This window comes from Harpegnathos saltator, unplaced genomic scaffold, assembly GCF_003227715.2.
Source record: "Harpegnathos saltator strain DR-91 unplaced genomic scaffold, Hsal_v8.6 scaffold555, whole genome shotgun sequence".
NCBI classification, from domain to species: Eukaryota; Metazoa; Arthropoda; class Insecta; order Hymenoptera; family Formicidae; genus Harpegnathos; species Harpegnathos saltator.
In genome coordinates, this window is record NW_020230377.1 from 1,128,746 (window position 1) to 1,145,645 (window position 16,900).

Here is a 16,900-nt window from a genome sequence, read left to right on the forward strand (position 1 = left end):
CCAACGCAGAATGAAGCCGAAGTTGATAGTTTAAATCAGAATGAGAAAATTGATTTTCCTGATTTGCCTCAATGCTTTCTAAAGCCAGCGGCACACGGTGCTTGTTTTCGTGCTGGATTGCTTGCTGGATGAAAATATTGCGTTGTGATTGGTACATTTCCGAAGATGGATGGAAATGCACCAATCAGAACGCAGTATTTTCATCCAGCAAGCAATCCAGCACGAAAACAAGCACCGTGTGCCGCTGGCTTTACTCTGTCGATAGAGGCTGCGTTCCGATATTCACTGTCAATACTAAAAATCTATAGTATATGCAACGCAAACTATATATTTTCAGTACTGGCAGTGAATATCGGAACGCAGCCAGAAAAGAAATGGCGGCAATCAAAAGCAATAGGCCTGTTCGTTTTGTTTGCACTACTGAACTAGTGCATTAAGTTAAAGTGAGACAAACCTAAGGCTCGTCTACATTAGCTGTAAGAGTAAGGCTGTAAGGTTGCAAGACACGAAATGAAATATTTTCATTCGCTGACAGCTTACGTTACAGCCTTACAGTCTTACTCTTACAGCTAATGTAGACGAACCTTTAGTTTTCTCACTTTAACTTGTTGCACCAGTTCAGCAGTGCAGACAAAACGAACAGGCCTATTAGCGAGACGGCAGACTTTTGTAAATTCAGAAGCAGGTAAATTTTATCGAGTTTATTAACGCATTTGATGACGTAACATCGTCCGATTTGTACTAGCATTCGGATTGGTCGTCGCAGAATCGTATGATCGTTTGTAATTTTTTAGTTATTGCGTTTGACATATCGATGTTGAGCAAAGTATAACGACCGATTAGCACGTTTATTTCATGTAAGTAAATATCTGAGATAGTGATCGAGCATAATGGCAGACCCAGGAGGAGGATGGATGCCTAGCCAAGACAATGATTTTACGAATTTTCAATCGAATGACAGCTTCAATTTGAATGAAGTTACTGGCATCGATGGTAGGTAGCTGATACGATGCTTTTTCAACAAATTCTGTTATTGTTACACGTGTTTTGACTAAATCCCGTTGCGTATTTCAGATCATTTTGTTCCCCTATTGTTTTATTGCTTTGTTGTCTATTGGGCATTTATTCACTAACAACCATCTTATTTGGTGTTATCTTTTTTTTACATCTTATTTATCTACTTATTTATTTATTACTTATATATCTATTTGTCTATTTATTTATATTTTTCATCTATCTTTCTGTTTACTTGTCTGTTATTACTGAATACGCTAGTATCAAGTAATATGAAAATTGCCTTGCATCATCGACTACAAAATTAGAAATAATATTCTATAAAATGATATTCTACTAAATAGAATGATATAATTGATTAGAATATTCATTTGTATGTAATCTTTTATATTTCACTTATATTGCAACATTTGTATATGTAGAATTTATAATTCTTTTCTTTTTAATGATTATAAGCATTTGTGTTGAGAGAATTTAAATATATATTCAGTAGCTAGCAATAAACACTATATTAGAACATATTACTTTATGACAATTATTTATAATATATAATGTTGCAGATCTTCTCACCAATTGTGAAAATGAATTATTGAAAAATGAAAATTTATTCAGCGATGAAGCTTTACTCTCTGAATTGGATGAATCTATACCAATGGGTGGAGATACATTTGATTTCTTGACTCTCAATAATACTGATGAGTTTAAAGATTTTAAAGATTTCAAGGATTCAAGCATTCTTGAACCACCAAATTCAAATGTTATTATCACACAATCAGTAACAGATAACAGTCAACCTATCCCTTGTGTGCAACAAGATATTACATCTGTACAAAATAGACCACAGAGGATATCAGTGGCTACAACACCTACAGTCTTTAATTCACAGTATACTATACCTTCGAATGTAAGTTTTAATGTACAATCACCTGTTGTGACTTTGGCTCCAGTACCCCAGCAGAGACAACTGATTCTACCAGCCAAGATAATAAAATCCGAGTCTCTTGTGTATTCGAGAGGTACACAGGCTGTTACATCAACTTCTGTACCACATCAGATACGTACCTTGGTGAATACTGCAAATGGAACAGTTTTAGCTACTGGTATATAAGTGTATTTAAATTTGTAATATGTATGCATATATATATGCACATGCTTATGTGCGCACGTACATATACATCATATCATCCACATATACATTAAGGCTGTAGTATAAGTATGTTTCTCATATATTCTTGCAAATCATTGGTAAATTGTACATGAAAGATATGTAATTTCCAATAAAATGCCCATTATTGTCACATAATCTTGTTTTGTTTCAGGAATTCCTGTGGTACTTGATACCGAAAAAGTACAAATCAATCGTCTAAACACAGGCACTCATGTGGGAGTACCAAGGGTAAGAGAAGTGAAACGCAGCGCTCATAATGCTATCGAACGACGATATAGGACATCAATTAACGACAAGATTATCGAATTGAAGAATATTATTGTCGGTGTTGAGGCTAAGTTAAATAAATCGGCGATCTTACGAAAAACTATAGATTACATCAGGTTGAGAGTGAAATCCTATTTTTTTCATTACATGTAGTACATTGATAAGAATGGCCTCTGATAATTACATATTCAATTTCAGATTTTTGCAAAACTCCAATACGAAATTAAAAGCTGAAAATATGTCATTGAAAATGGCAGCTCAACGACAAAATCTTCGCGATTTACTGACATGTGGAGAACTAACACCTCCACGTTCAGACTCCAGCGAGCCATCACTCTCACCCGCACCCGCGCCACTATCACCACCTTCTCCATCGTCTGTAAAGGATGATACGGATGCGTTACAAAATCTGCATCCTATGGCTGCATCATCCAATGGAGGCATGAGGGATCATACGCGGTTAACTTTGTGTGGATTCATGTTGTTGTTCTTAGCGTTTAATCCTCTGGGTATACTTATAAACAATGTTGGAAAATTCAATTACGATTATTTAAATACAAAATTGGATGGACGAACGATACTCAATTATCAAGGTATGTAAATGAGAACGTAAATGGAACGTGAAATATAAATGGAAATAGAGAAAAACCGAAATTTTCTATTTGGATAATTGTAGATGTATTAACAATTTGTTAGATGCTTTGTTAGACAAAGAATACATTTCCTATTTCGATAAATTATTTTTCATCTAATATTTTTATTTCTGATTATAGCAGATCAATCAGAATCAGACAAACTATTATGGAGTAGCGTCATTCTATGGCTGACCAATCTGATACTTCTGGCGGGTGGTCTTTGTAAATTGTTACGGTATGGCGATCCCATCTTACCGACGGACAGCAAAGTTTTCCTCGAATTACGACGTTGGAGACGTCAGGCTGAATTCAACATTTCTAAACACGAATATAATCAAGCGTATCGGGATTTACATCAATGTCTGCAATATTTCGGCCGGTCTTTCCCGTTATCACGGACAGAAACCTTTCTAGCTACTATGTGGCAGATAGTGAGACAAGTGCTTCACAAATTGTGGCTAGGAAGGTGGGTAATGCAGATCAACAAGTGGCTGTCAGACAAGTCCGAACGACAAGAGGCGGAAATGTCCGCTATGGAAATAGCTATTGTCTACCAATACACGCTTTGCCTTCGACTCTCTGAGGGAACGAGGAGCCCGAATCTATATTTTGCTCTTTGCGCGCTTAATTATGCGGAGGCCGCTGGCGAGAGTATGCCAAAGCCTCTTTTGGCAGAGATATACGTGAACACCGCCTTATGCCTCAAGCAATCTTTCTTTCCGTACGTACACAAATATTATTTGGGCAAGGCACGTGTCCTTTTATCCTCGTGCACTGTGCCGCCGAAATTGAAATGGATCATGACCGACGAAGGTGCGAGGTTCTTGGCGTCTTACAAATGGCAATATAAGAATCAACGATCCGATAGTGAATTCACATCGCAGAGCAGCAAAGCGGATCCTGTGTCTTACGTGGCTCGCGCATACAGGGATCATTTGTTTGAGCAATGCCTACGTTTGCTGACTGGTACGGCTGGAGAATATCATGCATCCTCCGTGCTCGAGTTAGGACAAATCATTATGGCCTCTGCTGGAGTGGATGCTTCTTTCCCGAGTACTGACCAAGTTAGCGTAGCGAGTAAGTTTGAAAGAACTATGAGAGAAAAAAGAAGTTATACATCGATGCATTTTTATGTCGATAAATTTCATACTTTGCGCATTTTCTCACTTTTCACTTATATGTCAGAATTTGGGAACATTTTAAAGTTCTTGGTAAGCTTAACTGTAAGTTTTGATTTTCAATCGGTAAAATATTAATTAATTGTTGCGATCAGTGTAGTTTTAAAGATCGATATGTTGTTTTAAAATGGATACAAATACCAAGATTTTTACAACTGGAAACTTCTATAATATTATTGTACTTGTTTCATGTTGCAGCATGTGAAGATGAAGTTGGATTATGGTGGGGAGCAGTAATGTGCGTTGCTGCGAGTTGGAGATTAGGGGAAGAGAACTCGGAAGCCTGGAGTGTTGTAGAACGTAAATTCCCTTACAAAAGAAATTTCCAAATTGGTGACAGTAACAGTAGAAGTAGCCCGTTACCGCACGCAGTACTCAACGTTTTACAGGCGGCGAAACATTCGTCGAAGCTAGCCTCCATGCGTTTCATTGATCAGGCTGGATTACTGCTCGAACAATCGATGGTGTATTATCACTGCAAAGAACAATCGTCGCAGCAGATCCTGGTGAGTTCGAATATTATAATAGATCTTTATGATAGATCTACATTATAGATATGATCTGCCAACATTATATGGCTCTTTCAAATGTGATATTACGTCGACGTCGAGTTGAAGTAGAGGTATAAGGATGTAGTAACCATGAGCAAAATTTCATGTTCCGAGTCTATTGAAATATCCAGGAAAGCCCGAAAATACATTAAAATTACTTAATTTTATTTAAAGGCTAGTATGCAAAATGATCTAGGATACTAAATGTGTTAATTATTTGTAAGCTTTTTGACTAATCTGAAATCGATATTTTTTTATCGAAGATTTTGACAATTTTCCTCAATAATCAAATTCTGAGTTAGTCTCAAGATTCATTCGAAATCTTATTGGAATCATTGTTTAATAAGTTATTTCATTATTTATTAGTAATTTAAAAAATAAGTTTTTGGAAAATCTGCATCTTATTTATAACTCAAAAATTGAAAAACCCCGACATTTCGTGTAAAAGAAAAGTCGACGTTAAATTAATCGTTTATCTGTTACAAGTGTGCATTGTAGTTGCATTGCATGAGATACAACTATGCAATACTTCTACAGTGCAACTCCTGTGGCAGATCGCAGCACCGTACAGATAGTTGTGTGTGTTAGCTTGTGAGTCGTGTACATGTACATAATATCGTCGTCACTTGTCATATTAACTTCATTTTCCGTTTTTTCTCGCCTTTTCAGCTTATTCAGCTGTTGATCTGCGACTGGCTCTTAGAGTTACGCACAACATTGTGGCAAGATTTGGATGCAGAATTAGATAGATCAGCTGCAAATGTGTCACTTGCAAATTTCCAACGTGATTTAGCATGCTTGAGACAATTGTGTCAACATATTCCGGTAAATAAATGATAAATCATAAAGCAGCAGCAGTATTTTTAGTGAAGTCAATATTAATATAAAATCATTTTTATAAATTAGATATACGTATCCAACATATATATATGTATGTTGGATACGGAAAAATTATTATATATATATATATATATCTTTGATATATATATTCAACATATTTATGATATGTATGTTTTCAGTCTGTATTGGCACGAGTGTTTCTGTACGAGGCTACAGCACGTATCATGGCTGGCGCGACGCCAGTAAAAACGCAAATCCTGCTGGATCGAAGTTCACACCACAGGAATTCGCGCTCCTCTATCATCTGCGGCAAAGATCGATCGCAGGAACAGAGTAACGGTGAAAGGGAGCACGCTGTTGCGTTGTACCTGACTTGCAGGTACTTGCCGACGCTGCTATTAGTGTCACCTGGCGCACGTGACGGTATGCTCACTGAGGCCGCTAAAACGCTCGAACGCATAGGGGACCGAAAGCGTCTCCTGGAATGTTACAAACTGATGCAACAGCTAAGTTCTACTATCACAGTTAATTAGTTATCGTCTAATAACTGCATATCTTTTGTGTTGTTAGCAATCATCAGCAGAATTCCTATTAATTTCAGTGATTTAAATTATTAATATATGATTGATCTTTTCTCAATTAAAAGCTTTTATAAAATTTAGAATAGGATATTAGAGAAGAGGAAAATAAAATAGAATTGAATAAAAAAAGATATACATATATATACATACATATTTTTATTGTATTTATATCTATTATATTAAATGTCATTTTATGATTATATAAATTGTACATATATACATACATACAACGGTTATATATCTTTAATATAAAAGTTTTATACAACCATCCAATCATGTTCAATAAAAATGGTCTTTGATCGGTGTATGCTTTAAGGCGGTATTCTAGTGTAACAAGTACTTTTTCATAGCTTTTTTGGGAATTTTTTTAAGAATATAGACAAACAATATCGTTATCAAAACTTTTTTTCTATATTATTTACCATTTATATTTATAAAAAAAAAATTTCATAAAAAACTACTTAAAATAGATGGCGTTACAAAGCGTCAAAGTCTAGGCCTAAAAAAAAAAGGTGTTGGATGGTAGACATGATTCCGGCTCTCTAGATAATCTAAAACAAAAAATCAAAAAGATTCTTAAAATATATGCTTGTGGCTGTAGTCGGTAGCGAATTTAAGTGTATGAAAAATTTTCAAAATGGCGGACATTTGAAACTGAAATATCGATTTATAACTTTTGTAAAAATAAGTATTTCAATGTAATTATGGTAGGGGCTATAGGCACACGTCCCCTGAAGATGTGTGCAGACCGACGACCCGATCAGTTCATTAGCTTTTGAGATAGCATGTCTATCGATCTTGAAAACGTGGTTTTGAGAAAAATGCGTTTAAAGTTTTAAAAACGTTTCAAGTCAAAATTATTATACTTACGATTATTCTGCTATGCGTGGTCCATACTGCACATCTTCCTCTTTTTCAAAAAAGTCTCGCTTAATAAATTAAAATAAAAAAAAATTAATATCTTCTCTGCCTACTACTAAAAGTCTCATTACAAATACTAATCGTCGATTGACTTCAAATGCATTGTTTATTAGTGGACACGAAGGTATGTTTTCTAAAGCGTGGTCTACAATGGTCGTAAGCAGTAAGAAGAAAGCATGAACAGTAAAAGCCATTGCACGTACAAAAGTTTTAGGCGTAATCGTAAGTCCGTAAGCAAATTGACCAATCACAATCCAGCATCTCGAAATATACGAATTGTGATTGGTCAATTTGCTTACGGACTTACGGTTACGACTAAAACTTTTGTACGTGCAATGGCCTTTATTGACTAGCTGATCACGCTGTGACACACAGCCATATGTCTTATTTTTATTTACAAATTTTATTTACAAATTTGATTCTAACCATTAATTTTGTAATATTAGATAGAGAAATGGATAAAGTTTTTATTATTTATCTTGATAATTAATCAGTGGAAATGTGGAATGGATCATGGAACGTATCTAAGTTAATTTAAGGCCTGCCAACTTTATAACTAAAACCTTCCTATAATTAAAAGCTTCTGAAACTTATTTCCGAACAGACCTACAATGATCCAACCGTTCGCCATATCTAAAAGTCTCTTTTTCCCAGATAGCAAGAAAGTCGAGTTGCTTTCGTAAGTACTCCAATATTTCGATATTATTTTTTAAAATTTAGGTCAAATTACAACATTTCTATACTCTATATTGCGGAAAAGTACACAATGTAGTTTATCAAGATATAGTTGCTTCTAGCATGACAGATAAAAACCAGATATCGAATTTATTCTGTTGTGCCACGTGCATTTCATGTTGCGTTTCGCGTTGTATGATGGTTCTAAAAGTCTTTTGCACAATAAGGGCAGTTATACCTAAAAGACTTTGGATCCTTGATTTTTCAGAATTTTTTATTAAACTGAATAGAATTCAGTGTGAAGGTCGAAATGTTCAATATGTATTAGAATGTAAACAAATTATTTCTTTCATTACATATTCGCGGCTAAATAGTACTTAGCCCTTATTTGTTTATCATCTTTTTAAACAAAGTTATATTAATAAATTGTATATAATAAATTATGTATAATGTTTTGTTACAGATTAAGTTGTCACAATGACAAATTCTAAAGGTTACAGACGGGGTACCAGGGACTTATTTTCACGCAAGTTCCGCAAACATGGAACAATACCACTGTCAACTTATATGAAGGTATACAAAGTCGGCGACATTGTCGACATTAAAGGAAATGGCGCTGTACAAAAAGGCATGCCATATAAAGTATATCATGGTAAGACAGGCCGTGTATTCAATGTGACACCTCATGCCTTGGGTGTCATTGTTAATAAGAGAGTACGTGGACGTATCATCGCTAAGAGGATAAATGTCCGTATTGAACATCTCACGCATTCCAAATGCCGTGAGGACTTTTTGAAAAGAGTTAAAGAAAATGAAAGGCTAAGAAAGGAAGCCAAGGAGAAGAATGTGCGTGTTCAACTGAAGAGACAGCCAGCTGAACCATCAAAGGCACACATTGTATCAGGACGTGAAGCACCCATTTTGCTCGCACCTATTCCCTATGAATTTATTGCTTAAATATTGAATAAACTCATTTTAAACATAAAAGTTTATATTTTCACCCTTGATGTTACCATTATAAAATGATTACCATAATCCATAAAAAAGAAATTTCACTATAGAAGTATCTTACCCAGAAGTTAAATAGTTGACTTGATTTTATGCGAATATACAGTTCTATACATACTATAGTAAAAAGAGAAATAAATATTTTCTCATAACAATATTTTTATTTTCAGTCATATTTTCTTTACATTTGTATAGAATTTGATAGTGCTTCCAACGTTTCTATAACACTGGACACGCAAGTTATCGCAATAATGTAAATAATCAAGTTCATTCTCTTCCAGACAGACTAGTACCGGCAATATAAATAAATATAAAACAGTACATAAACTGCTCGCGATTTTTCTCAACATTAAACAATCTGTGGCTTATAAATGAAAGATTCTAAAAAAAATTTAGAATTACTTTATAATAAAAACTATAAAGCAGCAGCTTATAGCTAAATCTATATCACCATTTTCTATTTCTAGCAGCCGAAAATGTAATCAAACGCGTATTTGTATATAATTATCATAAATAAACTGACATGCCATTAGAACATTCAAAAATTTACATGCACTGTACTTTGTTAAAATATGAAATTAGCATATAGGAGTGCTTAACTTCAATTACTATTTATACTAAATTTTAACTACAATCTCGCGATTGATAGAACAGAATGTAACCAGTTTCAGAACTCTTCTGAATATCTGATGTGAGTCCATAAAAATCTTCTATAGTTGATGCATCAATTTTCTGAAAATATAAAGATATTTGTATTTTTTCTTAGTTACAATGTAATGTTGAAGAAAATTATACAACTTTTGCAAGGCATAAGTATACAAAACACTTACATCGACCATATCATCGTCAAAGAGCAACCAGAATCCATGGCTTTTAACTATAGAAATGTAATGCCCTCTGTTAGGCCCACTTCCACAATGTATCACAACTGCCACCAAATCATATAAACGATCTGGGTTTACAGCATCATCGCTCTATTGAAATGAGAGATTCAACATTTCTAGTAAATCAAATTGAGTGGAACTTTGTCTGAGAATTTGTAAACGGAAAAACTTACAGTATTGAAAAGTCTGAGCTCCAATGGAAAAACTACCCTGTGAGATACTTTTATATGACGATTATACTGTTCCACATATTTAAACCTTTTTAGATGCAACGCTAGGATCATAGGTAGCTTTTTAACCCTCATTCGTTTCTGTAATGTAAAATAACTGTGGTTTTGATGGAGTGACTTACAGCAGAAATTGATCTTTGAATGTAATATCACTGAGTGTAATATCACTTTAAATTTGAACTTGCTTCATTTTTATCTCAAAGACATCATTAATACCTGAGCTTCTTGGTAACTGCTGCAATGATCGCATTTAAATTTGTTGTCACTACACAGGGTCTCTGTATTGGAGAAGCATCTGAGGCAGTGTGTGATCGAAGTATTCTGGTCTACATCGACTTGTAGATCGAAGAAGTCCTCGTCTTTGCTAGATACAGTCTCACAGTTAAGGCAGCGTGTTTCCGAGGTCAGTATTCCTTGAAATATCTCATGAACCCAAGTAGGCTCGGGTGGTGAACCAGCATCCCCTGCCCCACACTTTCCACCAGCTGGCTTGCTCTGAGTTCTCTCTGCTAATGTGCCAGATTAAACTTGTAAAAACATTGCTAGCAGAAGCAATACAATGAAACAAAACCAAGAATTTACCTAGAATAATTTCATTTATGTGATTTATAAGGAAGTTCAGGAACTCATGTGCATCTTGTTGCATGTAATTGTCAAATTCCTCTGAAAAGATACTGAAGTTAAAAAAAATAACATTATCATAAAATACACATGCATACATATATATACATAAATTCTTTATTTTCCCTATAGTACAGACCTTTCTCTTTTCTCAATCTGGCAATAAACTTCTTCGGTGCTATGGAACCTACTTTTTTCTTTTGAGTTGCAATACTGTAAAACAGATCTGCTAAGCATGTTAACAGTGTCTCCTTGGTTCGTTTGTTTCTAGCCTTGTATTCTAAAACCTTTTCTCTAAATGGTCGACAAAAGTATAAAGCCTGTAACACTGAATTGCTGTAACAAGTGTTACCAAACTGCAAGAATATATATTTTTATTAGGATTCAGCAAAATATATGAATAGAAAGAACATTTATTTCTTGAACTAATTCTGAGTATGGCAGAAAAAATATATATACATATGTTTGATATTGTTTGATACTTACATTAACTAAACCAAAATAATGTTCATTAGGTGGAAACTGATCAGAACCTATATCTCTTTCCAATTGTGATATGTTTGCACCCTAGAATTGTGGATAAAAATATTGGTACAAATTATATTATGTTATGTTATTGTACACATAATTGTTATTAAGTAATTTGTACTTCATATAAAGTAAATTTCAGTAGAAAAAATATGAAGCACAAGGAATTTAGTACAAGGCAGTAGTAAAGTTAAAGATAAAATCAGTATTAATTGTGGCATCAGTATGACACAAAAGACACAATCGTGAAAAGCCGCGAATAAACATAGATTTGTAGATACGTAACTAAAGAGTGTTAGGACTGAGATTATTGACGTCTGAATTATAATCTCATTTACTCGCGATCCAAAGCGTACTCTAGCACACACTTACCATTTTACGATTCAATAACACAAACGGAACATTGACAAGCACTTAGCACGGACTTCAATAGCGGCATAAACTCCATCGTATCGTGGACTTGCAGAGATTTATCGGCTAGAGTGTTTCCATCGAACGGATTATTACCATACCGCTTTAATAGCGCTTCCCGGCTCGTTCCACGTGTCAAACGTGAGAAACGTCACCGCGACGTCGTGTTCGCGAGCAATTTCGATAATTCCAAGACAGAGCGCCGCAATCACGCAAGAATTGCGCCTCGCGTAGCGTTACGCTTGTTCTGATAACCAATAAACTGGAACGAACCTAATTTCACCTTCTCGTACCGAGCGCGAGTTCTCCGTGAACAGCCAACACTCGGTGATAGAAAGATTCGAACACTCTATCCTTGATGCACTTCGAATCGTATATGATATCCAATAAGAATATTCATCTTCGAAAAATCTATTCTCCTATTGGTTATCAATTGCGTTCTGCAATGCATCGAAAAAGAAACGTTCAAATCTTCTATTTCCGAGTGTATCGTCGTCTCGTCCACTTTCCAGTGATGTCATAGAATTCAAGTTTAATATTAGATATGCTTGCGAAAGTAAAATTATGTGGACGAATTATTTTTCTTGGATTAACTAGAGATTTTTTTTATGTAGAAATTGAATGCTACCATTGGCAGAACTGGTCGAATTGCGCAGTGTAAAGATATGGTCTGTTCTTTTCAGCTGCACTGCGGAACTAGTGCAATAAGTTAGAATGAGACAACTATATATTTTCTCGCTTTAACTTATTGCACCAGTTCAGTAGTGCAACTGAAAAGAACAGACCAAGTTACATTTTCCATAAGATGTAACGCAATTGGTCGAAACTGTTACGCTTACGAAAAGTGTGTGTGATGGCCTTAAATTTATCATATGTATATACCAGATAACCTCTCAAATAGTTTGGTTGACAGATTCTGCTTCATATAATTGTAATTTTAAAGTAGCAATATGTTACGAATATTTAATGTTGCGAATCACAAAAACACTTTCAGTTGTAATTTACACTTGGCGGTAAGTGACTCGACAATCAGTCTTTGTTAAACACCTGAACGAAAAGGCAAACTTTCGTAATTTGTTGAATTTTATTTTTTCGTCGCAATTTATAAAATTATATAATTACTTAATTGTGCATCTGCCAATCTCTATAAAATTTTGTATTACAGTGTATACGTGCTTCAACGGAAAGTAATAAAGGTTTTTCGGAGAAACTAGCGGATGGCCCACAATTCGAGGACTTTCTCGTAGACAATGTCAAGAAATACGATGGAAAATTGAAATTGGAAAAAGGCGAATCAACGCGATTAAGGTTACCACCTTGGTTGAAAACGGAGATACCTATGGGCAAAAGTTACAGTAAAATAAAAGCACAGTTGAGGCACTTACGTTTAAATACAGTCTGTGAGGAAGCAAGATGTCCAAACATTGGAGAATGTTGGGGTGGAGGCAGTTATGGTACAGCGACTGCTACCATCATGGTTTGTTGTTTAATAAACAACCTTTATATTGCATATTGTGTGATTTACTTTAAAAGTAATAGACTTAATTTTAAAGACGCAATATTAATAGTATCTTGATGTTTATTAAGATATTTGTAATATTATCAAGATAATAATAATTGTTTAGTTAATGGGGGACACATGCACTCGAGGTTGCAGGTTTTGTTCTGTCAAAACTGCACGAACACCACCACCATTGGATACAGAGGAGCCAGTCAATACTGCCAGTGCAATAGCAGACTGGGGTTTGGACTATATTGTTTTAACATCTGTGGACCGTGATGGTTAGTAGTCTATATTGCTTTTATAAATAATATGGAATGAAGATTATATTATATTAAAAGTATATAACTTAACATGTATTGATTATTCCAGATTTGAAAGATGGTGGAGCTAGTCATATAGCAGCTACTGTTAGAGAGATAAAAAAGAGGTACTTTATATATAAATAATCTTTCTTGAAAAATTACAATTTTGTACTTTGAATTTTTCGCAAAAATAGTTTATGACTCGTAAATGATACAATTTGCTAGAGTAGCTCATTTAACTGTGTATATCATATTATAGAGATATTTCACCGTAGGAGCAACATTTTGGTGGAATGTCTAGTACCAGATTTTAAAGGCGATGAAGATTGTGTTGCTACAATTGTCAGTTCCAATTTAGATGTGTTTGCACATAATATCGAAACTGTGGAACATTTAACTCCGTTTGTCCGAGATAGACGAGCTCGATACAGGTATGATGGGTTAATGTATCACTTATAGTTTTATAAAATAGGCTGCAACTTTATATATAATTTTAATATAATTTTGCAGTTTTACTATATGATAATTTCCATACAGCAATACTTAGATGCTTAGAATTTCTAAATATTTATAGAAAAATAAAAAGCTGTTTTTTCTTATTTATTAGCTTTATTTAATGCTTATGTATTAAAGTTTATGAATTAATAGAAACTTGCTCCAGCCTACTCTATGTTTATTAATCATTTTATCTATATATCTATTATTTTGAATTAAATGTGTTGTTATAATAGGCAGTCATTAGCTGTGCTGAAGGCAGCTAAGAAGATCAATCCTAGCTTGATAACTAAATCATCAATAATGTTGGGCTTGGGTGAAACTGATAAGGAAATCGAGCAAACTATGCAGGATTTAAAAAACGTCGGCGTGGATGCTTTAACGTTAGGACAGTACATGCAACCTACCAAGAGGCATTTAAAAGTTATTGAATACGTAACACCTGAGAAATTTAAATCGTGGGAGAATATAGGAAATCAAATGGGTTTCTTGTATACTGCCAGTGGTCCCTTAGTGCGATCGTCCTATAAAGCTGGCGAATATTTCCTGACAAATATTTTAAAACAACGGAAAAACAAGCAAATTGAAGACTATTAACTACTATCGTAGATTTAAAAAAAAATAATAGTCCAAACTAGAAATGAAATTTGTTTGATTTCTAAAGTTTGTTAATGTAATCGAAAGTTCTGTGTACAGTCAGTTTTAATATGATTTGAACACTTTTTTTGAAACTGATAATCGCAGTTAATGCTTCAATGAATTTAACTATTAAAAATTAATCTGAGAATCATTTTGGCTGCATTGTGGACTACATTGAAAAAAAAGTGTTAGAATCGTATTGGAACGATGTGTACGTATGTATGTGATAATTTATCATTTACAGGGAAAGATTTACATCACGTTTTAGTCTCATAAAGTAGTTTAAATAATTAAAGCAGATTGTAACCGATAAACCGATGGTAAATATCTCTATTTATCGTGTTATTTACTTTGTTACAAAAAATTTAAATATTCAATAAAATGCGGTTTTAATTTTTATATGAATCGTATACGACAGACAGAAAAAAAGAGAAAGAAAGAAAGAGAAACAGTTTACGTTATTATTTAATCTGTGTCCATGGCGATAGCAACTTGAGGATCCTGTGGAGCAGGATCATCAGCAGGCGGATCCTGCGGTGGTCTACTATCATCTTGCACACTTGGCTCCGTAGGCCTGCCGCGTTTATCATCTCCTTCAATCTCAGAGAGGTAAGTAGCTGTTGCGGTTTCGTCGAGAATAGCAAAGTCATAACCCTTTCCTACTATCGCAATTGATACATTCTGAAATATATAATTTTGAAAATTTATCAGTTTTTCCTTGAGAAAACGTAAAATTTAACATAAATTACAACTATTTTCCTATTACTGTACTCGCGCTATGAAATTTAACACCAAAGGAATTGTAATATTGCGGCAAAATCTACCTTCACAGATAAATCAACTTCATTAGGTAAAGTATCGCGTAATGCTCTCAGACCATGTTTCACTAACTCATCAAGATCACTTGTTAAAAATTCATTTAGATGTTTCTCTAAATATGTCCTGGCGCTTTGAGAACGAGCTCCTATAGCCATTGCTTTACAATCAAAATAATTTGCTGAAGGACACGTCTGATATATATGTGGCCCTTGATCCTGCAAAAATAAATTTAATAATTATAATTATTAAATTAAGTTAGAGAAGCAATATATATTTAGTAACGTAGTTTATTACATAGACCTTACCTATTAGAAACATAATTATTACTATACCTATTTAACAATAATAATTGTTATTATTTATATCAGAAATAAAATTTTTCATCATAAATTCTTACATCATATCCTGCTACAAGTAAACCAACGCCATATGGACGTCTATCATATCTCTGTGTGCAAGTTTGCATTTTATTTCCCAAAGATGCAATTAATCGGCCTATAGGTAATGTGTCATCATGGGAATACTTGTAATTCAAGCATTCAGTACGCATATAACGGCTGCAAGTAATGTTACTTATGAGAATTACAACAATTAATAATTTGTATAATCTATATACCTCAATATCCTTGCATCAGCAGTCAACCCAGAAATACTAATTCCCATATGTTTATCAATCGGTATAATCTTCTTCTGATAGGCTGATAGTTCTGAAGAAGCTCTTTTCAAAGCAATAAGAACAGCATGTGTTTGATTCTTTAAGCCCACAGTAGCTGATCCTAATTTTACTGCTTCCATAGCATATTCTACTTGATGTAGACGTCCTTGTGGACTCCATACTGTGACATCGCTGTCATATTGATTACGAAACTAAAAAAAATGTTTAAATATAAAATATATATATATATCATTCATATTTTATTAATTTCAATTGTATGTACAGTTTATATAAATCATGATTAAATTACATGTTATAATTCTGAATTATTGCTATCTATATATATTTGACATTTCAAAATGAAACATTTTATATTAGAAACTAGATATTGTTCATATAAAATAGCTATATATATATATATGTGTTATTAAGACAAATATTTTTGTTAATTTGTTATACATTAAATCAATTATTCGAGTATTCTTCGTTACGATTGTGCACGATACATAACCACCATGTTATTCAACTTGAATAATAAAATAGCATTACAGTATTTTTATAACATACTCTTGTTTTTCTCTTAGTTTTTGAAGAAAATATTCTTACTGAGAAATTATAACGTTTCGTAATCACTTACTAACAAATATTTGCACACATAACCGCAATACTCAATGACTTGGTCACTATTTATGAATTTTTGTTATACACTATTATTAATTTATCAAAAAATATCAAATAGAGGTCAGTTTAATATTTAACAATCATTAAATACATACCATTTTCACTAGTAGATTCTCTAAATTGAGAAGCTAAAAACAGCAAGCGATATTACTTGCAAAATATACGACAAACCAACTGTCATGCTTTGAGGCAGATATATAGATGTCAGTATGTATAGCCTATGTTGGACCGATTAATCGATGTCCGATTCTTTCGTTATTAAAAGATCGATTATCTTTTCAATGTTTCCAGAT

At 33.8% G+C, this 16,900-nt stretch overlaps 5 protein-coding genes across 7 annotated transcripts; 3 read left to right on the top strand and 2 right to left on the bottom strand.

Moving 5' to 3' along the window:
- The first annotated feature begins 558 nt into the window (after window positions 1-558).
- On the top strand, window positions 559-6,331 carry LOC105182216 (Sterol regulatory element binding protein). Of its 2 annotated transcripts, XM_011139478.2 has the most exons (9): window positions 559-685; window positions 795-993; window positions 1,575-2,114; window positions 2,334-2,565; window positions 2,648-3,042; window positions 3,223-4,161; window positions 4,461-4,768; window positions 5,483-5,638; window positions 5,833-6,331. In XM_011139478.2, the coding sequence occupies exons 2-9, from the start codon at window positions 891-893 to the stop codon at window positions 6,184-6,186; spliced, it is 3,027 nt and encodes a 1,008-aa protein (XP_011137780.1). In that variant the 5' UTR covers window positions 559-685; window positions 795-890; the 3' UTR covers window positions 6,187-6,331. The 2 variants fall into 2 exon arrangements, with proteins under 2 accessions (XP_011137780.1, XP_011137781.1); XM_011139479.3 differs by lacking the exon at window positions 559-685 and having other exon boundaries at window positions 747-993; window positions 3,226-4,161.
- Window positions 6,332-7,754: 1,423 nt separating this feature from the next.
- RpL21 (ribosomal protein L21) lies at window positions 7,755-8,817 on the top strand. Its single transcript, XM_011139476.2, has 2 exons — window positions 7,755-7,834; window positions 8,294-8,817. The coding sequence occupies exon 2, from the start codon at window positions 8,308-8,310 to the stop codon at window positions 8,785-8,787; it is 480 nt and encodes a 159-aa protein (XP_011137778.1). The 5' UTR covers window positions 7,755-7,834; window positions 8,294-8,307; the 3' UTR covers window positions 8,788-8,817.
- Window positions 8,818-8,968: 151 nt separating this feature from the next.
- Usp12-46 (Ubiquitin-specific protease 12/46) lies at window positions 8,969-11,848 on the bottom strand. Of its 2 annotated transcripts, XM_011139474.3 has the most exons (8): window positions 11,474-11,848; window positions 11,060-11,140; window positions 10,713-10,929; window positions 10,535-10,615; window positions 10,169-10,461; window positions 9,896-10,033; window positions 9,669-9,812; window positions 8,969-9,570 (listed from the first exon to the last, which is right to left on the bottom strand). In XM_011139474.3, the coding sequence occupies exons 1-8, from the start codon at window positions 11,474-11,476 to the stop codon at window positions 9,463-9,465; spliced, it is 1,065 nt and encodes a 354-aa protein (XP_011137776.1). In that variant the 5' UTR covers window positions 11,477-11,848; the 3' UTR covers window positions 8,969-9,462. The 2 variants fall into 2 exon arrangements, with proteins under 2 accessions (XP_011137776.1, XP_011137777.1); XM_011139475.3 differs by lacking the exon at window positions 11,474-11,848 and having other exon boundaries at window positions 10,535-10,626.
- A 466-nt stretch (window positions 11,849-12,314) lies between these two features.
- Las (lipoyl synthase, mitochondrial) lies at window positions 12,315-14,545 on the top strand. Its single transcript, XM_011139473.3, has 6 exons — window positions 12,315-12,525; window positions 12,678-12,989; window positions 13,138-13,294; window positions 13,386-13,443; window positions 13,594-13,749; window positions 14,050-14,545. Exons 1-6 carry the CDS (start codon window positions 12,463-12,465, stop codon window positions 14,408-14,410), a joined length of 1,107 nt encoding a protein of 368 aa, XP_011137775.1. The 5' UTR covers window positions 12,315-12,462; the 3' UTR covers window positions 14,411-14,545.
- Window positions 14,546-14,755: 210 nt separating this feature from the next.
- Prosalpha6 (Proteasome alpha6 subunit) lies at window positions 14,756-16,791 on the bottom strand. Its single transcript, XM_011139472.3, has 5 exons — window positions 16,703-16,791; window positions 15,888-16,138; window positions 15,669-15,828; window positions 15,277-15,486; window positions 14,756-15,133 (listed from the first exon to the last, which is right to left on the bottom strand). Exons 1-5 carry the CDS (start codon window positions 16,703-16,705, stop codon window positions 14,918-14,920), a joined length of 840 nt encoding a protein of 279 aa, XP_011137774.1. The 5' UTR covers window positions 16,706-16,791; the 3' UTR covers window positions 14,756-14,917.
- Window positions 16,792-16,900: the final 109 nt, after the last annotated feature.